General features: G+C 43.6%; 1 protein-coding gene and 1 long non-coding RNA gene across 6 annotated transcripts in view; one reads left to right on the top strand and one right to left on the bottom strand.

Annotated features, from left to right (window-relative positions):
• LOC128347951 (uncharacterized) overlaps positions 1-4390 on the bottom strand; it is a 41702-nt gene extending 37312 nt beyond the window's left edge. Inside the window, exons 1-2 of the long non-coding RNA XR_008317846.1 lie at positions 4319-4390; positions 3105-3222 (exon numbers count right to left, since the gene is read on the bottom strand). This is a non-coding gene — a long non-coding RNA (uncharacterized LOC128347951). The remainder of the gene's footprint in view (positions 1-3104; positions 3223-4318) is intronic.
• Positions 1-21819, top strand: part of LOC128347948 (complement C3-like) — a 136900-nt gene that overhangs the window by 3665 nt on the left and 111416 nt on the right. For 2 of the 5 annotated variants that reach the window (XR_008317844.1, XM_053303316.1), the window contains exons 1-3: positions 11837-12069; positions 15796-15988; positions 21433-21595. Coding sequence is in view for 4 of the 5 variants with exons in the window: in XM_053303316.1 (XP_053159291.1) it covers positions 11852-12069; positions 15796-15988; positions 21433-21595 (574 nt within the window). In the remaining variant the exon portion in view is untranslated. Of the gene's footprint in view, positions 1-8982; positions 9082-11836; positions 12070-12634; positions 12853-15795; positions 15989-21432; positions 21596-21819 lie in introns of those variants that run through there. The other 3 variants (XM_053303317.1, XM_053303319.1, XM_053303318.1) reach the window with 3 other exon arrangements.

The following is a 21819-nucleotide window of genomic DNA, read 5'->3' as shown; positions in this document are numbered from 1 at the left end:
CTGAATTTGTTAGGATTTCTGAGAAAAAACCCTGCACTGCAGGGTTGAAAGTCTCCCTTGTTAATCAGCAGTGGGGGGCCCCATTTTAAAATCTCATCCCCAGGCCCACTCCAACCTTGCTACGCCCCTGGCACCGGCAGACTTGTGCAAGACTGCATTTGCGCAGATACTTCAAGTTGCATGCCCCACAATGGAAACAATGTACGTTGTGCACCCAGAGTGCTGGCACACAACATTATGTATTTGCGCTCTTGTGCAAGACTGCCAGAGCTTCCTTAGATGCCTACAGCAGCATAGGCCGATTGGAAACTCCTCCATAAGGCTGTGCAACATGTGGGCCACATCTATGTATATATTTAATTTTCTAAGGCATACCTGTGGCTAATCCCATGTGTGGCAGCTCTCGTGAGAGTTCAGGAGCAGCTGCCAGATAGCCATGGGTATGCCACCGCCAGCCGGCATTGAGGGAAAGCGCCGCTGGCGAGGGAAAGCGCCTGCCGGGCCGGCCAGGGTGGGAAATCACTGGCCAAGCCTGCGGACAGGGAAGGAAAGTGCCCTGGGCTGGCCAGGCCAGCGGGTGGGGAGGGAAGGGAAAGCAGACTGGGAGGGGGAGAATGGACTGGGGCTGAAGGGAAGAAGGAGAGAGAGGGAGGACTAGGGGCGCAGATGCTCTGCGCCAGGTTAAGTTAACCCTTAACGGCGTCAGGAGGCTCCCCAAAAGGCACTGTGCACTCACACAGTGCCTTATGGGACTTCTGGGGGCCAGGAGGCCCCCAAACCCTGCCATCTGAACTGGCTCCGTGACGGAGCTGGTCATTGTCTGGATGGCCGATACGGCTGCCCAGGTAGGGCTCCCTGATCGCCTCGGGGGGGAGAGGATCAAACCCACTCTCCTTGTGTGTAGAGCCTCATAGTGTGATTTTGAATGTAGTTTGATTTGAGCACATTTAGCTAATGCAGGAATATTTAAATTAGCACTTGCTAATTGCAATGTGAACAGCTCTTCCTGAATATACGCTTAAGGTTTCCTCATTATGAGTACAATTGCATATTAAGCCATTGTAAATTCAGCTGATTTAAAAAATTCTATTGTAAAACTCTATAAAACTGCTTCTTTTAGAGGCCTTCCTTTACAAAAATAATAGCACAGCATGTCTTCCATTGGATGGAAGAATTTTCAGTGCTTTCCTGAAAGTGGGTTGAGGTTGGAGCAAAGACATAGCTGTCACAGAACCACTACTGCCTTGAATGTGGGAGTTGTGTGTTTTTTTAAAAAAATTTATTTTAAAGCAAACAAAAACTACTCTCAGGTGAAGCAGCTCCACCTGGGAACATAGGAACATAGGAAGCTGCCATATACCGAGTCAGACCATAGGTCCATGTCGCTCAGTATTGTCTTCACAGACTGGCAGCGGCTTCTCCAAGCTTGCAGGCAGGAGTCTCTCTCAGCCTTATCTTGGACATGCTGCCAGGGAGGGAACTGGGAACCTTCTGCTCTTCCCAGAGTGGCTCTATCTCCTGAGGGGAATATCTTACTGTTTCACACATCAAGTCTCCCATTCAAATGCAACCAGGGTGGACCCTGCTTACCTAAATGGACAAGTCATACTCGCTATCACAAGATCAGCTCTCCTGTCATTCTTGTTGCCTAATACCTTAATACATATTCAGGGATAGATTTAGATCTAATTTTTAGAAGGTAGGTACACACTCTAATAGGTGCACACGTCTCAGAATGCTATTGCATTCGGGCAACCAGGCCTTGCATTTCTTTGTTGCACTGTTTGCATTTCGCACACATGCCCATCTTACCCACAGGTACAGGAACTTCATTAAAATATTTCCAAGTGGGGTCCCTTTTACGACCTGCTGCCACGATAGGCGTTTCCCTTCTACAATGAGGATACACTTAGAAAAAGTTTCCTTGGGGCTTCATGAATATGTTCTGTTCACTTTTGGCTCTACTTTCTATTCCCCTCCCCATCCCTTGCATTTTTTATCCCGACAGACTCCCCCTCCTCGCATTGATCTACTCTATTCCTCCAAATTCTCCATTCATTCATTGGCCTTCTTTAGCCCGATTCAGACATTCAGATATCTGTACACTCACGCACAGGTTTGTGTGAATGACTATACCTGTGTTCATTTTAAAAGTGAACCTGGATGCATGCCATTCAAATGCATTGTACAGATGGGAAGTATACTTCTGTACCTGCGTTCAGCTTAACATGTGAATGATTGTACCTGTGTACAGATCTGTACTTGTGTACACTGCACACTCGTACAAGTGTTGAATATAATGTGTGAATGGACCTAATGTCTTTGCATTTTTAGAGTGGAGGAGGGCTTGGCTGTGTGTGTGTGTGCGCGCGCTGCATCTGCACAACTGCAGAACAGGAGTGATCAGGTCTGCTATCTCTCATCCCCATATACTGCTGCCCACATGTTCATAGAATATAATTAGAAGTTATGATTAACATTCACAGTGATATCTTTGACCTAGGTTCTCTAATGATTTTTTTAAAAATCGAGTTTAAATGAGAAAAATCCTATTTAAATTTTTTAAAAATGGATTTTTAAATTTAAAATAAAACAAAATCATCAATTTTTATCAAACCTGACAATGAATAACATGGTGCATAAATCACACCCCGACCCATTTTATTATTTTTTGAAGTCAGCCTATGCATAATAAAGCCAACATGGACTTTCAATAGGATGGCTTAGAACAAGTTCCAATAAATAAGATAAGGGAGGGACTGCAGAATGTTACGGTCTCCTTAAGGCTTCTCCTCCTAGAGGCTTCTGTTCATAACTGCACAGTATACTGTAGTAGCAGCTGGGGAAAACAAAGAAAAAAGTGTCTATCCAGACAGTGAGTTTATTCAAACATTGCTGCTGATTTTTAGGGATGAGTTTGTGGGCTGTCCAGATGAAGTTCAGCACATTGCATTCCTTTCTTGTGTGACCTGCATGCCAATTCATAAAAGACCAGTGTCTTTTTATTACCACATTTTTTTCTGACTTGATCACAGGTGGGGACAATATTGCAAGAGGAGAAGAAACGGTATAGATAGGCCAGAGATGTCGAGGTAATTGGTTACCTGCATAGGTGGTGACATATGGACGAGTTGGTTCTCAAGGGTACACTCCATCACTTCCACAGCTGAGCTCACTTTTCTTTCAGTTCTTGCCTTGTGTGGTCCTTTCTTTTTCCAATGCCTGTTGATTGATATTATGATCTTTCAGACTTATTTTATTATTTGTTATGGACATTATTGTGTTACATCATTATTCTTTAGCCTTTTTGGTAGAGGTGGATTAATTAAAAAGTTACCCATTTATATGTGCACCATAAATGTGTGAAAATGACTCAGGCTTTTTGAAGTCTCAGACAGGCCATAATCCTCTGGTGGGCAATCATACCCCAAGTTTTAGAAGGCAATTTACTTGATGCTCACAGATTCTGCTGGCCAATAAGGAGTCACTTTACACAATGTCTCATCCAGTCCCCCTTTTGGCGGTTTCTGACAGTCAGGAAATTACACAGGAGTTACTGGATAAACAGCAGGCTGTTACATAAGAGCCCCTGGTGGCGCAGTGGTAAAACCGCCGCCCTGTAACCAGAATCCTGACCAGGGGCTCAAGGTTGACTCAGCCTTCCATCCTTCCGAGGTCGGTAAAATGAGTACCCAGAATGTTGGGGGCAATATGCTAAATCATTGTAAACCGCTTAGAGAGCTCCGGCTATAAAAGCGGTATATAAATGTAAGTGCTATTGCTATTGCTATTGCTATAAGGCAGGAAAGGTTCAAAATGGAGTTTAGAAGCAAGAAAAGTTTGGGTATGTGATTTAAAGGAGCCTTTGGACTTAATAAAGGCTGGTTTCATGACAGCTTGTTCACATGACCGTTAAGTAGGTAGGACAAGCATCCTACCCACCTTCAGGAGCTGTGTGTGCTCCTAATTTTTGATCTTGTGCAAGTAAAAACCAAAGTAGGAGGCAGGGAGCATGATCGTCTGCTAAGCCTCAGTTGAGTGCATCCAACCCAGATTCTGTCCCCAGCTTCTGAATGAGGTCGGAGAAAAATATCCTACCCAATTTAGGCTTAGCTTAACTCAGTTAATCAACTCAGTTAGAGTAACTGAGTTACTCTAAAGGACTACTGAATTTCAATAGGACTAATCAGGAGAAATTTAGTCTGGCAGTTGGTGTATTTATTTATTTTTATTAACTGGATAGATGTAGGATAGGTAGCTGCTATTTAGTGGAGAAAAGGTGGCTGGTCCTAGCCAAAATAAAGTCCTGGTTGCTTACCTCTCCTTGCTCTTTTCTCACCAGCTTACACCCGATTTCAAAGCAGATTTAGTGTTTTTCAGTAAAGGTATCAAACTCCTCCTCTGCGGAGCCTCATGCTATGGTTGGACATGGATGTTTGCAGTGGTTGCCCAATGTCTACTCATTGCAGGAAGTCTGATGATGTTTATTTATTACAACATACCTACTTTCCTGCACTGCGACTCTACAGAATGAAAGTAGATGAGATGGAATGTCCAGAAGAATGCCACATAGGTCTGCTTCACATTTATAGTATGTATGGGTACATACTCTACTGGCATCAGCCTGCTTTGATTCACGGCATTTTAAAGTGCCTACATGCCTTTTGTTTGTTTGTGTTGCTTATCAGCACATGGACAAGGTAGGAATCTACACTAGGAGGTCAAGGCAAACTGTTGCTCCTCTCACAGTATGTGTCAATGGCGTACATACAGAGGTAAAAGACAGGTAGTCACAACAGATTTTCCAGGGCACCACATTTTTAACACAAACCTGTTTCCTCTCTAAAATGTGAAGTACCTCTTAGGATCTCGCTGAGAAGGAAGAAACTGGCTGGGTTAAAAGTCCATTTCAGATTCTACCTTGTGGCAGTGATGGCAGCAAAGAAAGCTTACTTCTCTTGCCACGGTTGTGTCCATTTGGTGGTTATTATAGGTGTCTGTACAATTGGATGTCCAAAGGACAGAGGAGAGCTGTGCTGGTCTTGTGGTAGCAAGCATGACTTGTCCCCATAGCTAAGCAGGGTCTGCCCTGGTTGCATCTGAATGGGAGACGATGTGTGGGCACTGCAAGATACTCCCCTCAGGGGATGGAGCTGCTCTGGGAAGAGCAGAAGGTTTCAAGTTCCTTCTCTGGCTTCTCCAAGTTAGGGCTGAGAGAGATTCCTGCCTGCAACCTTGGAGAAGCCACTGCCAGTCTGTGAAGACAATACTGAGCTACATAGACCAATGGTCCGACTCAGTATATGGCAGTTTCCTATGTTCCTATGGTCCTAAAGTGGTCAGGTGGAACCCTGAGAAGCTCACTGTGACATATTTACAAGGTACTTAGCAGATAAAATCCTTCCTGTACCATCACTGTCACCATGGGAAGCTCCTCTCTCAAATAAATCCATCAGTAAACCCATATTTACTATGGCAGAAGCTTTCAGGTTAGTCCTTGGAATATCAAACTTTGAGCTGGCACAGACATCACCACAACCAGCTTTTATAGGCAGGTCACTCTATGAGCAATGTGATGTGTAGTGTGTGTGGAGAATCAGAAGATTGCAGCTGTACAAGAAAACATAGGTGGTACATGAGCCCCAACACTGAGCTATATAGATCAAGATAGTAGCAGCACAGGGTGCTGGAGGGGATGTCTGGAGGGGAGCGTGCTTAGCCCGATCTCCCCACAGACAAACAGGGAGCTGTCCCTGGGCGGCCGGATCAGCTGCCCACACGAGTACTGGCTCTGTCACGGAGACTTTAGGGGCGTCAGGGGTCATGCAAGTGTGTGGGGCATCCTGGGGAGACCCCTGAGGCTGGGAGCCTCGTGTTAGCCTCCAGGTTGGGGATCTCCTCATGAGTCACTGTTGTGAGGGACCGCGCCGCAGTATCTCACGATCAGATGAATGGGGTTAGCAGAGCACTCGCTCCGCTAACCTCGTTTAAGGGTAGGGGTATTTACTGTGGTTTGCTGCTGGGAGCTGCGCAGCTCCTATTGCTGCACACGGCCACAGGAAAGCGGGCTAGGCTCCCTCAACCTGCTTTCCTGTGGTCATGAGAATTGCCTGAAGGACTAAATAACATTTCTGTGGGTAGCAGCTAGACGTGAAATAGCTCTCCACTAGAAATCTACTTTGCAATATTCAGACATGATATGACATATCTCATGACTAGAAGGTCTCATGACCGAAAATGTTGGGGGTGGGAAGGGCTGGCGGGGAGGTATAGGCTCCTGCCTGCCTCCCTGCACATGACCACAGTTCTTCAGGAAGCTCTACCACTCCTGCATCCCACAATGCACAATGCCAGGAGTATGGTGCATTGGGGGATTCTCCCACTGCCAGGCACTCTTGCCGCCCAGGTTTGTGAACACTCGGGCTGCAGGCAGCCCGAGCGTTCACACAATGGGTAGAAGGGTAGAAGGGTGCACTCGTGCCCTTCTACTCCATTGCTAGCCTAGGTAAAAAATCCGGGCTACCTTGTTGTGGAGGACCAGGATCGGGAGCAATGCTGGTGTTTCTCACGCCCGGGCTACCTGGCTGCCCTACCTGGGTATAGCCAGTCATGAGAATGGCCTCAAATTGTAGCAAATTGTTTTAGCTGAAAAGCTTACATGTTAACATTGCTATTCCAAAGGACTCATCAACAAAAACACATAAATGTTTTTAAAAACATGATATCCTTTCATTTATTTCGTTAATGAACATAAAGAGCTTCATCATCTAGCAACCGCACATCAGTTCTTTTGCAAAGATGTTGTGCAATCACTGCAATTTATTCTGGCAAATTGTGACCAAGGCCTCATCTTATATTATCCCAGCCTCCATGCATTCATTGTCTTTGTTGCTGCTGATTTAATTACTTAATTACATTTGTATCTATAATGTGGTAATTGTTGAAAAGCGGTATATAAATATCCATCGTATTCGTATTTGTAATTCAGTATTTGGAATTTGTTTTGATTTCTTGTCCGAAGTTTTGTTGTTATCATTTGATTATGGCTACATTCTCACAATAACGGGGATCCTGGTTAAAGAGTTAGCAAGGATTGCTGAGTCCCATGGTGCTGGTTGTGAGAAAGCAGATTTCCCAGGCAATCCTGTTCAAACCACTGTAATTAAACTGCATGAAACCAGGAAATCTATCTGGCCAGATAACATGCAAAGAGGTGGTGGCCAAAGAGTAATTTACAAATTAGGTTTCCTTACCACCACTAAAGAGTTAAATGGGAAAAGCTGGCTATCAGCTGGTTTCCAGTAACAGGGTTGTTTTCCTAGCAAGGGAATTTGGCCAGAAATGGAGCCTGGACATTCCCCAAATACTTTCAATTGCAACATGTTTATACGTTTACTTTGTGCCAACTGAGTAGCAAGTCTTGTTCAAAAACTAGTTTGAAATCTAGAATCCAATTGTGGGATACAAAGACAAGGGAGTGGGGTGGAATCAGGAATATTAATAGTTTAATGAAAATACATATTATGTACAAAGAGGCAGGCGCCGGCTGCTTTTCAGTGCTCTTCCTGCTGGCTGTTTGTTAGCCCCACCTCTACTCCAGGACTGGAATACAAGTAACTAAAAGCTGCCCTGGATCAAGGAATGGCTTAACCAAAAACGCCACACCAAAAGGCAGCCACACAATCCTATACCCAAGTTATACCCACCCGGCAGCCTCTGGGAAGCACAGCGGCTGACCCAGCAGGCCTGCAGGGAGGCTGCTGCCACCACGCCATCATCATTGCTGGGGGTTGCTGGGATAAGAGGGGGCTGCCTGTGAACATGGGCCGCTCATGGCCTCCCTACACCACTGTCTGCAATCCTGATCCATGAGAAGGAGTACAAAGTCAATAAATAATCAACTCCACCCAGAACAGGTTTTATACCTATATCAAAACAATCTCCCCACCACACTCCCTAGCAACTTATCATTAACATTCCTAGCATAGGAGTAACTCAGATCTTATACTTCGTGTGCCATATAAGGGTATGTAAACCCTAACCGCCCAGAGCCTAGATGGATAGAAATGTGATAACTAAATATGGATAGAAATGTAGTAGTAGTAGTAAGTTTATTACAGTCTTAGACCAAAAATACATTTAAAATTTAAAATTTACAAAATATTCAAGTTGCTAATACAATCTCTACAAAGTTTGGATGCAACAAAGCAAAACTTGGCCACATTAATAGAGATAACAAATTTAAAATTCGACAGCAGCAATTCCAAGTAGATTTGGTCCATATGGTCAGGATAATACTTTAAGAGAGGAGCAATGAATTTAATACGGGCATCCCTATAGAATTGACAATAGAGAATAACATGAGCAACTGACTCTATATCTATTGTTATAGCTATTGCTAACTGCCCAGAGATGAACGTTTGGGGCGGTGTACAAATTTAATAAATAAAATAAAATAAATAAATAATATATCCCCTGAACCACAAGGGCACTGACGCAATGCGTACGGAACTCGCTTATATTTCCCGTCCAGAACTGCAGAAGAAAGGGCATTCAAACGAGCGAGGGTCAGTGCTTTCCTGAACTTAGGTAAAAATATATGATTATGACCTAAATATTCAGCTGGTTTATGACCGAAATTTTGGGAGCCTATATACGTTCCCCTTGGTAGTCATGCACACTCCTCCTGCAAGTCTATGTCCAATAGCTGTTGTCTGACAAAACATATCGCCTGATCTAGGATAGAAATTTAATAACTAAATGCAATGAAGAAATAGTTATCAGAAGCTGATTGCCAAAGAAACTGTTGACAGGGATGCAGACCTAGCTCTTCTCACAGCTGGGGAAATTTAAAAAAGAAGCAGAAGGAACCTGCTAAGCCTGGCTCCCTAGTTGGCCTCTCCATGTACTGATTAACCACTGAGCTGTTTGCATAAGAGCTTGGTTTAAAAGGGGGCTTGCAAGATTAAAAAAAAAATAGTCGACTCTCCTGGTCCTCTGGATCACCATGGGGGGGACAACTGTGCTCTGTTTGGTGGCTGCTCTAGTGGTCTGGTTCCCAGCTTCTTCTCACAGCCAGCTGTAAGTATAAGATAAATCCCAGCGCAAAGAGATGATTAAGGAAGAGATCTGTCCTTTGCTCAGGAAAGCATTTGCAGCTTGTTTTGTCCTTGCTTCTCTGAAGTTATATGTGGAGGGGAATCTATCACATCCAGAATTCTTTTCTCAATCTAAAGCCTTTTCTCCTTTCTAAGGCTACTTCGAATACAAGGGAGAGCAATTCTGTGTACAAAAAAAGAGTTGGGGCCATATGGAAGGAACATAAGAAGAACCCAACTAGTTCAGACCAAAGGCCCAGACCATCTGTGGTGGCTCAAAATCTCTGTGTGCCTGAGGCAGGGTGCCATATGCAAACTGCCTCCCCCATGTGCACCCTCCCTCCCCCTCTCTAGCTTGTTTGTTTGTTTGTTTGTTTGTTTGTTTGTTTGTTTGTTTGTTTGTTTAAGCAGGGGGCAGGAGGGCATCTTATTGCCTCAATTGCACCCCAATAATCTGCTGCCTGAGCCAACCACCTCAGCTCAGCTCATGGAAAGACTGTCCCTGTACACAATCCCACATTCTGTTTCAAAACCGTAGCCAGTCAGGTGTCTCTGGGAAGCCCACAAGCAGGGAATGAAGGCAATAGCCCCTCCAGGTGTTTTGCCTCTCAGTGTTGCATTGTGGGGTACTGGAGGTCTTCCTCCCCCTATGTATTCAGCTCAGCTGAGCCAGTCAAGTGGGTGTGTGGGGCGGCGGAGCTCTAGCAATCACCTGCTCGTGTGGGGGAGGCAGGAAGGCTCCTGTCTTACCCCCAGCCCTCCCTAGCCACCAGGGAATTTGATCACGGGAATAGCCTCAATGGCTATTGGGCATTCCCCGAAGAACTTATTTTCTAACGTGGTTCGACACCTCCAGCAAATGTTGGTGGTATTCCATCCTTCATGAAACTTCAAGTATACGTTGATGGAATCTGAGCTGTCGGTGACTGACCAGGAGAGGGATCTTGGGGTCCTGGTGGACAGCTCGTTGAAAGTGTCGACTCAATGTGCGGCAGCTGTGGAAAAGGCCAATTCAATGCTAGGGATCATTAGGAAGGGGATTGAGAATAAAACTGCTATTATAATGCTTTTATACAAAACTATGGTGCGGCCACGCCTAGAGTACTGTGTACAATTCTGGTCACCACACCCAAAGAAGGACATTGTAGAACTGGAAAAGGTGCAGAAGAGGGCAACCAAGATGATCAGAGGCCTAGAGCACCTTTCTTATGAGGAAATGCTACAACACCTGGGGCTATTTAGTTTAGAAAAAAGATGACTGTGGGTAGACATGATAGAGGTCTATAAAATCATGCATGGTGTGGAGAAAGTGAATAGAGAGAAATTCTTCTCCCTCTCCCATAACACTAGAACCAGGGGTCATCCTATGAAATTGATTGCCAGGGAATTTAGGACCAGCAAACGGAGGTACTTTTTCACACAACACATAATCAACTTGTGGAATTTTCTGCCAAAAGATGTGATGACAGCCAACAACCTGGATGGCTTTAAGATGGGTTTGGATAACTTCATGGAGAAGAGGTCTATCAACAGCTACTAGGCCACCTCCAGCCTCATAGGCAGGATGCCTCTGAATGCCAGTTGGAGGGGAGTAGCAGCAGGAGAGAGGGCATGCCCTCAACTCCTGCCTGTAGGCTTCCAGTGGCATCTGGTGGGCCACTGTGTGAAATAGGATGCTGGACTAGATGGGACTTGGGCCTGATCCAACAGCGCTGTTTTTATGTTCTTAAAGTATTTCTATCTAACCGACATCCCGTTCGGTTAGATCAGCTCAGACAGCCCTTCTGTCGGTCCCTGATTTCCGAGATGTTAGGGGTTCTAGGACCCATGAAAGGGCCTTTTCGGTTGCTGCCCCGTTCCTTTGGAACTCTCTCCCCCTACAGATCTGGCTAGCACCTTCCTTACCGATCTTCAAATCGCTATTGAAGATTTTTCTTTTTCGCCAGGCCTTTGCCCTGTAGTTCATTTTTCTGTTTTCTGGTAGTTACATTAGTTCTTTAATAATTTTTAATTATTAATGTAATGTAATTTTTAATGTTGCCTGTTTGCCTGTTGTTGTACACCGCCCAGAGTCTTCGGAGTGGGCGGTATATTAAATGTCTCTAATAAAATAAAATAAATAATATTTCAAACAGATTCTATAAAGAATCTGAATCATGTTGCTTGCACACTAGGGTCAATAGCCTTGCTGAGCATTGCTCTTTTGCCATCTACCAAAAGTAAAACTGAAACATCGGCTCCACATGGCAGGTGATGGTGTAACTCTCTTATCTGGTGAAGCCTATCCCATGGCCAAATCTATTCATTAATATCTACTAAGAAGTAAGACATATTCAGCAAGGGTCCCTAAAATTTTAATTAGAAGCTTTCTGTTTGTAGCTTCTGCCTCTGATTGCTTCTTGCTCAATATGGTTGCAGCATTACTTGTTGGGGGTTGTTAATTTTACTCCCAGTAGTAACCAGCAGAGCACTAAGGAAGAGCACCCACTCCAGTTGCGGAGTAGTTTGCACAGGGTTTAGTTGTTATAGCTATTTAGAGAAAACATGGAGATTCTTGTAGAAGTAAATACTGGGGCGATTCTCACGATCAACAAAAATTGGGATAGCCTCTGCTAGCCTCTAGCCCGATTTTTGTTGACCGTAAGAACCACCGGGCTCGCAGCCGAGCCCGGTGGTTCTTGAGCGGGTAACCTGCTCGAGAACCCTGCTAAAAAGCAGGTTTGCGGAGCGAGCGCCTGCGCAGTTGGGAAGCGATGCCGGGCCAGACGGCAGGCCTCGGCGTCGCTCTGCTGCACTCCTCGGCAGGCGATCCGCCGCCGCTCGGGCCGCTACAGCCAAATCGCCACCAGCCACCACCGCACTCGGCGGGCGACCCGCCACTGCCCGCCACCAGCACCGCCGAATCGCCGCCGCCCACCACTGCCAAATCGCCACCACCGCTGGCGATCTGCCGCCTGGGGCGCCGGCGAAGGTATGTGGGGGCCTGGGGGGCGGGGGGGGCGGGCAGGGGGGTGCAATTTCAGGGCCAGAGCTTGCCCTGGGCGCCGTTTCCCCCCGTTACGCCACTGCGTCCTAATCCAACACTTTAACCACTTTAACCACCTGCTATGCTGGTGTAGGCTACTCTTCATCTTTTGCCTGAACAGTCACATACTAGTTATCCTGGGACTACTACTTCATGCCTTTGGCAGTTGCATATGCAGGGGCTCTTTTCAGTCCTTCTTCATCTGAATGCATGGAAATCTTCCCCTTCACTTGTTCAGCTGAATGCTTGAAAGGGATGAGAATCTCAAACAGAACAAATGGAAATATTCTAGCACCAAGTGTCAATGAGTCTTCAGAGAAGGTTTTCAACACTGAAATGCCCATGCCTATATCAACAGGCAGAGTCAACAGGCAGAGTAGTAAGAAAAATCAGAGAGCAATATTAACTTCTATAAAACAGGAGAAGCAATTATAGTAGGAACCAAAGTTTTCCATGATTGAGTGCAGAGTAGGAGCAGATTTAGGAGACACAAGCAGAGAACTGAAACCTGGAACAGCAACCATTTTGAGATCAACTGCAGTAAGAGTTGCCTGGTGATATTAGATAACGTTTGTTCCATTCTTCAGTCTCCATCTCCTGTGTCATATTTTAATTAAGTGTATGATGTTTGCAACAGAAAATATTCCACACAAGACCTGCTTTTTTGTCAGGAGAAACCACCTCCTCTGTGCTTCATGTGCTCAGTAGGGAATCCATTCTGGCACAGGGGTGAGCCAATATGTCTTTGTTCCTGTACAAGCTGATTATTTGCACTTTGCCTAATTGTGCCCAGGCAGCCTGCCTGGAGTTCACAATGCTTTATTTCATGATTAACTATTTAGTGTAATAATCATAGCATTTGGTCAAATTTCACAAGGTCTAGTTCCTTAACTGAAATCTCAAGTTTTCATACTCTTTTGACCTCAAGACTCCAATATTTTGTAGCCTGAGCAGGGGCATAACTATGATAGGGCAAGGGGAGACAGTTGTCTGGGGGCCCACTGCCTTGGGGGGGCCCCCAGAGGCAAGTCACATGACTGACCTCCCCAGCCACACACCCACCCGGGCTTCCTTCAGTTGTAGTCATCCTTCGAAACTGATGTGAGTGTTAAGACCTGGAGCTACCAGAACAACATGTCTTTCTCTAGTACCATTACATGACTTGCATCGTCCACAATTTACACAACCTTTTTAAAAATAATTTAGGATGATGTTCTATCGTGGCACATAGGATATAGATAGATATAAATTTTACTATGCTTTTTGTTACCACTATTCAGCCTCATTTAAGATTTCGTTACTTCATGAGCTGAGCTTCGGGGGAGGGGGGCATTTTAAAATCTTGTCTCTGGGCCCACTCCAACCTTGCTACACCCCTGAGCCTGAGGGCCCTATGCAACACCCAGGAGCTTTGCATCTCCACTCCTATGTATCCCCAGTCCAAGAACCCCCTCCCTCTATTATGCAACTCCACTGCTTTCTCCTGAGCAAATGATACAGGCAAAAAGCTGTTTAACTCCCCAGCGGCAGAGGCTCTGTCAGAGTTCTCTCATTAATTTGTGCTCCTGCTACCAAGATGCAAGCAAAAGGAATGAGCAGCAGAGGTGCATAATCATGAGGAGAATTATGGGCAGGTGTGCAAACCGACCACTTCCAGTATGAGGGCCAGGGAGCCATTTCCAAAGAAGAATCTGTAGGCAAGAGGTAGTGATTAATCTCTGGCTCATGCAGCAGGTCTCCTCTGTAAATGCCACCTAAGCCATTTTAAATCTTTTTTTTTCTTCCAAAAATGGGGAAATGGTCTTATGAGGGATTATCAGAGGAGAAACCATGGTTGTGGGAAGACCTAAGCGCTGCTTGCCTTCCTATTTTCCCCTTTAATGTCTCCACATTCACATTAACTCAGCAAATATGGTCTTGAAGAACATGCCCACATAAAATAGAGCACCCACTTCAGTCTCAGCTCTTATGGAAATCAGTAACCTGCCAAAATTATTTGTTTATTCATTTTGTGTTATATATCCATATGTGAGAGGAGAGCTGGTCTTGTGGTAGCAAGCATGACTTGTCCCCATAGCTAAGCAGGGTCTGCCCTGGTTGCATCTAAATGGGTGACTTGATGTGTGAGCACTGCAAGATAGTCCCCTCAAGGGATGAAGCTGCTCTGGGAAGAGCAGAAGGTTTCAAGTTCCCTCCCTGGCTTCTCCAAGATAGGGCTGAGAGAGATTCCTGCCTGCAACCTTGGAGAAGCCACTGCCAGTCTGTGAAGACAATACTGAGCTACATAGACCAGTGGTCTGACTCAGTATACGGCAGTTTCCTATGTTGAGTTTTAAGAATACCATTCTCAAAAGACAGCAAACAATGACATTAAAATAAAATACATAACATTAAAGCCCTATTCAGACATTAAACAAGACGTTCTGGTAAGAACTAATGTGCCTATTCCTTTCACTATAATCTTAATAGAAAACTTCTGTCTCAAACATTCACGCATCTGACATCTTGAATTGGGTGGATGACATCATCCCAAACTATGCCATTGATGTCTCCCTATAACTGTAACAAATTGTATTCAAATCGGTTCCACTTGCGCCTCAAATATTCATGCATCTGCCATCCTGAATTGGGGTGGATGAGATCATCACAAACTGCGCCATTGAGGTGTCCCTATTTGTCCCTTCAACTGTACCAAATTTGGTTCAAATTGGTTTGGCAGTCTACAAGTTAGCCCATTTGCATCTCAGACATTCACATGTCCACCATCTTGAATTGGGGTGGGTGACATCATCACAAACTATAACATTGAGGTTTCCCTATGTGCCTCTACATAAGTACCAGATTTGGTTCAAATCGGTCCAGGGATTGTGAAGTTGACACATGGACAAGGACACACACACAGAGAAAGCTGGGTGAACTCCTAAGCTTACTTTCCTTAAGGAAAGTAGGCTAATAAAAGACATTGTACTCATCACGTACAGCATCTAAAATAGGGCCAGAAATCCTTGGCCCTGTCATTCACCCCCATTTCTGCAGCGTTCATGGATACACCAGCATTTGTCTGAAGAAAGAGGCTGGGGTGCCATACAGAAATGGCCACATTCATAGACACAGTATTTGCCTCTTCAGATAAATGCTGGGAGACTTCCAGCCCTGTTTTAGGTGTTGTACTCGAGTACAGCATCCTTTCTTTAACATCTGCATAGGGCTTTTCACTACAGTAAAAGCAGAAGAGCTTCTGCTACTTCTTCACAGGGAAATTGGTGTTCAATGGTTGGGGTGGGGTGGGGTGGGGTGGGCATGGAAACAGTCCAACAGGAGCAGGAAAAGGCATTTGATGACTTCACCTGCTTCCCTCCGTCTCTTCTTGCTTCTCCCTCACAGGGCAGTTGATGTAAGCCCTTGCTTAATTCAAAATATCTCCCAAGTCAGGGGGGAAATTAGTTGCTGACTATGTTCTAGCACCCTTCCATGAGATCCTTAAAATGTGTCTTACCTCTTTCCCCTCAATCTGTCTTGCCCTTTGACTGGGATGAATGTGAGCTCTGCCTAGAGAGTGTTTTGTGTTCCTTGACTTTTCTATAGCAAGACCATCTGGAGATGCAGCATAAAAGTGTGGGCTGATATTTCTAAAGCAAAGAAACTTAATGAGGAAACCTTTCTCCTTCACAGCTACTCCCTCATCACCCCTAATGTTCTGCGGGTAGAGAGTGAAGAGAAGGTTGTGATAGAGGCTCATGGACTCAACTCCCAAACAGTGGTCACTGTCACTGTCCATGATTTCCCACAGCAGAAGAACACTTTATTTGAGGTCACAGCTACCTTGAACAGAGAAAATGGCATGATGGTGACCCCTTCCATAAAGGTTTGTGTGTGGTTATGATCATAAAAGGAACCCCAAAAGCCAAAAACCAGGGAGTCAGTTTGAGATGTTTAGCATCTAAAAAGAAAAAACCCTGTGAAACAGAGAGAAAGAAAGGGCAAAATCTTGAAAATCAAAAGAAAATGTAACTTAATTATGGTCAGCAATTGACTTGAATGAAATGAGTACCAGATTGATGGGTGCTCCAGAGCAGACCAGTTTCAGAGCTTAATCAAACACATTTTGGTGACCTGTGCATACAAGTCAACTAAGTTAACTGGTAATCAGATGTCAAAGGTTAGATTGTGAGCCCTTTATGTATTATTTCTCTATGTAAACCGCCCTGAGCCATTTTTGGAAAGACAGTATAGAAATCGAATAAATAATAATAATAATAGCACTACCTTGGCGTGGTTGTGGGGCTTGCGTGCTCTGAGGAAGGTGAGAGCTATGCCAGAGGTGGACAGGTCTCACCAGAGGAGCCAGACGAAGAGTGCCTCTCCCATCAACAATATGGTGAGACGTAACTTTAATCAATCTATACCGGATCAGTCGTTGCACGGGTCAACAAGGACCGTGCCAGGTGCTGGAGTCCCTGGACATCTGGTGGCAAGTGGGCAACAGGACTCAGGATCTTCAGTTGAGCAACCAGGGCTGGAGACTGCAAGGTTACTGGAAGAAACGTCGCTTAACCAAAAAAAAATACAGAAAACGCCAACAAGGAAATAATGATCTGCTATTACAAGTCTAGTCCAACTAGAAGAGATTATTTAAAAAGAATGTACCAAATTTGGAAAGAGAAGCATCCAGATACAGAAATAACAGAACAAAAGCTCACAGACCAGAGAAGATTCATAATAAGAAATAAAGTATTCACAGAAGTTGAGCTGGAAGAACTGGAAAGAGCAACACAGGCTCAAGATATGGAAGAAGAATTACCACCAACTGAAGAAGTTGCTCAGGCGCAGGTGGAGGAGGAGGTGTTGGAAATAGAGGATGCCACTGTTGCTGAACTGTTTCAAATTCAAAACCAGGCAACCTCCCCTTTGCCTTCACCTCAAAAACCTGAATGCTGTTTAACAGAAAAGCAACAAGAACTAAAGCAAAAAATAACTGAGCACATGAACCAAACAACCGCCAGGGTTCGACTTCCAGCTCTAAAAACAGTTGCCAAAAGACAACTTGCTCAGGCATTAAAAGATGTCAGTGTTGCACTCAGTTCAGATTCAATTTGCAAGAAACAAACCAACTAATGTACAGTGCAGCAAAAATAACAACACAAGAGCTCGGATATAAGATCAGTGGACCTGTCAAAAAAGAAAGTAGTACCGTATTTTACGGACTATAAGACGCTACGGACTATAAGACGCACCTTAATTTTAATCCAGTTTTTCAGAGTTTTAGCATATTAAACTGTTAAAACATATAAGACGCACCTGAATTTTGGCGGATATTTTTCGAGGAAAAAAGTGAGTCTTATAGTCCATAAAATACGGTATATCACCTAAATGGAAGATTAGATTAGAAAATAAAATCTCCAGGCTTAGATCAGATGCTAGTAAATTGAAAGATATGAAAGACAAGAAGCTGAAGAACGAAAACACCAAACAGTATCTGATCCAAAAATACCACCTAGATTCAAGGAAAATTAGAGAAGTCCTGGAAATAATAAAGCAGCAAATAACAGCAGTGTCAAAGAAGATTAGCAGTTACGAAGCCAGAATGACAAAACACAGGCAGAATCTCCAATTCCAGTCAAATCAGAGACGTTTCTACCAAAGCATAGAAGGAGAAACTGCAAGAAACATAGAAACACCAAACAAAGAAGAAACAGTGCGATTCTGGGGGAAATTATGGGACAATCCAATAGATTATAATAAAAAAGCAGGCTGGATGAAAGAGGTCGAAAAATGTAACCAACAAATGCAAGATCTAATAACACCAGAATTAATAAGTGAAAGAGCAAAGAAAATTAAAAATTGGACTGCACCAGGCGACAGTGAACTGCATGGCTTTTGGCTTAAACACTTAACAAGCCTTCATAAACAACTATCAAAACAGTTCAATCACATTTTGCAAGGAGGTGATATTGAACAATGGCTAACAACTGGGAAAACTCATCTCATCATGAAAGACACAGCAAAAGGTGCAGTTCCAAGTAATTATAGACCGATTACCTGCCTGCCAACCATGTTCAAATTATTAACTGGAATAACAGCAGATGAAGTAATGCAACACTTATTAACTAACAAACAGCTTCCAGTTGAACAGAAAGGAAATTGCCCGAACACCAGAGGCACAAAAGACCAGCTGCTGATTGACAAAATGATTTTAGAAAATTGCAAGAGAAGAAAAACCAATCTAAGTGTTGCATGGATTGACTACAAGAAAGCCTTCGACTCATTGCCTCACACATGGATACTAAAATGTTTAGCAGCAACTGATGTCAGCAAAAACATTCAGATATTTATTTAAAAAGCAATGAGCATGTGGAGTACACAGTTAACAATCAATGGCGAGACACTTGGACAGGTTAGCATTAGAAGAGGTATTTTCCAAGGGGACTCACTATCCCCTCTGTTGTTTGTAATCGCCATGACTCCACTTTCACAAATACTAAACAAAACAGGCCTCAGATACCAAACATCTAAAAAATCAAGTAAAATCAACCATTTGCTGTACTTGGACGATCTGAAGTTGTATGGAAAGTCCCAATCAGAAATCGAATCACTGCTAAACACTGTCCGTATATTCAGTAGCGATATAGCAATGGAATTTGGACTAGACAAGTGTGCTGCATTAATAATGAACAGAGGGAAAATAAGAAAAACAGAAGGAATAGAAGTGCCCAATGGAAGCAAGATCAAGAACCTGAAAGAGAAAGAACATTACAAATACTTGGGCATTCTCCAGGCTGATAACATTGCACACGCTGAAGTTAAAAGAAAAATGGGAAGTGAATACATCAGGAGAGTTAGAAAAATCCTCAAGTCCAAACTCAATGGCGGGAACACCATACTTGCCATAAACACTTGGGCTATACCTGTTATCAGATACACTGCAGGAATAATAGACTGGACCCAGACAGAGCTAGAGACTCTAGATCGTAAGACCAGGAAAATAATGACCGTCAATCATGCTCTGCAGTGATGTAGATAGGCTATACTTCCCTTGCAGCTCAGGTGGAAGAGGAATGATACAAGTCCATCAAACAGTAGAGGAGGAGAAAAGAGGCCTTGCAGAATATATAAAGGACAGTAAAGAAGATGCACTTCAAATGGTCAATAATGAGAAACTATTCAACACCAATGAAACAAAGCAGGCCTACAAGAAAGAACAAGTCAAGAACCAAGCAGAAAAATGGAAAAATAAGCCCCTGCATGGTCAATATTTGCACAATATAAGTGTGAAATCAGACATCACCAAGACCTGGCAATGGCTTAAGAATGGCAACTTGAAGAAAGAAACAGAGGGTTTAATACTGGCTGCACAAGAACAGGCACTAAGAACAAATGCAATAAGAGCAAAAGTCAAAAAATCCACAACAAACAGCAAGTGCCGCCTTTGTAAAGAAGCAGATGAAACAGTGGACCACCTAATCAGCTGTTGTAAAAAGATCGCACAGACTGACTACAAACAAAGGCATGACAATGTAGCAGGGATGATACACTGGAACATCTGCAACAAATACAAGCTATCTGTAGCCAAAAATTGGTGGGACCATCAAATTGAAAAAGTTGAAAATGAAGATGTGAAAATATTATGGGACTTCCGACTACAAACAGAGAAACATCTGCCACACAATACACCAGATATAACTGTAGTCGAGAAGAAATAAAAACAAGTCAAAATAATCGACATAGCAATACCAGGTGATAGCAGAATAGAAGAAAAAGAAATAGAAAAAATCACCAAATACAAAGATCTACAAACTGAAATTGAAAGGCTGTGGCAGAAGAAGACCAAAATAATCCCAGTGGTAATTGGCACCCTAGGTGCAATTCCAAAACAACTTGAAGAGCACCTCAACACCATAGGGGCCACAAAAATCACCATCAGCCAATTACAAAAAGCAGCTTTACTGGGAACAGCCTATATTTTGCAATGATATCTATAATAACCAACAGTATTAATGATAAAATTCTCGCATCCCAGGTCCTTGGGAAGGACTCGATGTCTGGATAAAACAAACCAGTCAATAACACCTGTCTGACTGTGTAAACAAGAAATAATAATAATAAGCCAGAAACACCTATATTTAGGATATAATAGTGGCAATACTGACAATGAATGTGGTGCACTTTAGGTTAATTTCTACCCTTGTCAAAGTTGGTCTCACACTTTTTGCTTCCACATGTGGCTGAAACTACATGATCTTAGAGATGTGTTCCTGGATCCATTGTAATATTGTAAAATAAGGTGGGAAGCAACTTTTGGACATTCTGCAACTGCAGTGTTCCCTTCCCCCATTACTCTGAAGTCTATAGTAGCTTACTACGAGGGAGGCCGGCATAGAAACCAGGAGATTCCCAGGTCAAGTTCATGCAGACCCTGGCACTAGGACAGAAGCAAGGGCAATTCAGGCAGAGAAGCACCAACCAAATATTTTGGTTTTGGTTGTTTTAATGTTTTTTAATTGTATGTTATATTTTATTTCTTCATTATTTGTGAGCTGCCCAGAGAACTATGTGTTATGGGGCGGTCAAATCAATAACTACTACTACTACTATTTATTGATATTTACATCACATATTCATGGATGATCCCAATGCAGTGGTGTCATCTTTGTCCAGAATTAGGGAATAGCATCTACAGGTCCAGATCGTCATCAGTTGCTTTTTGCTGACTTGCATCAGGAGACACTGGGGTTGTGAACATTTTGGAACTGGAATCTGAATAATCCCCAGGCCTGTTAAATCAGGTTCCAGTGGGAAGGGGGCATTTGCAGACTAGTCCTGAAGCACCTCAGGTTGCAGGTGCCTGGTTTTTTTAAAAAAAAACTATTTATTTATTTATTTATTTATTTTTAATACATTTATATACCGCCCCAAACCAAAGTCTCAGGGTGGTTCACAACTATAAAATAACAATACAAATAAATAAAACATTAAAATGTTTATCCCACCTCGCTTTCCTTGGAAGCCAATAAGAAGAAGGAGTGTGGTGCACTGGGAAACAAATGGAAGTCTGCACAAGTCCAGCTGTTCAGCGGATTGGCAAATATGTGCTCAGAGAGCCAAATGCATATGGGCTACAACCTTAAAGACAAATACAGCTCATGCATTGGCCTCCTGCCTCAGGAAGTGGCGCTGAGGAGGTATCCAGAGAATGCTGTAGGGAGGGTCCTGCTCTGAAGCACCCAGTTTACAATGTCTGTGGTCCTGTTTGCCATGCTAATATGTAGGCTAGGAGAAATTCATTCTCTATTCCATGATCTTCCCATACAGATTCCTGTCAAACACATGAAGAAGGATTCCAAGCAAAACCAGTATGTGACTGTCCGAGCCAGATGCCCTCATTTCCAGTTAGAGAAAGTGGTTCTGGTCTCCTTTCACAGTGGCTATATCTTCATCCAGACAGATAAAACTATCTACACACCTGGATCGAATGGTAATGCCTTCTTCTGGCTCCATCTGTAAACTTCTGTAAGACCCCCCAAAGGGAGTGTAGAGTGGATAACTTCCTTGGGAATCTATCCTCTTTTTTTCTTAAGAGTTGAAGGTTGCTTGTGAGAGGGATCACTGTTTGTTTACGGTGTCTATACTCATCCCACTTTTGCCTGTGGTAAGTAGGTTTAGCATGTTTTTGTTTTGAAAACCTCCAAACCCTACTTG

Source organism: Hemicordylus capensis, chromosome 2 (genome assembly GCF_027244095.1).
Source record: "Hemicordylus capensis ecotype Gifberg chromosome 2, rHemCap1.1.pri, whole genome shotgun sequence".
Classification (NCBI taxonomy): Eukaryota; Metazoa; Chordata; class Lepidosauria; order Squamata; family Cordylidae; genus Hemicordylus; species Hemicordylus capensis.
The sequence above is the reverse complement of the archived record's forward strand: the minus strand, read 5'-3'. Positions and strand labels throughout refer to the sequence as shown.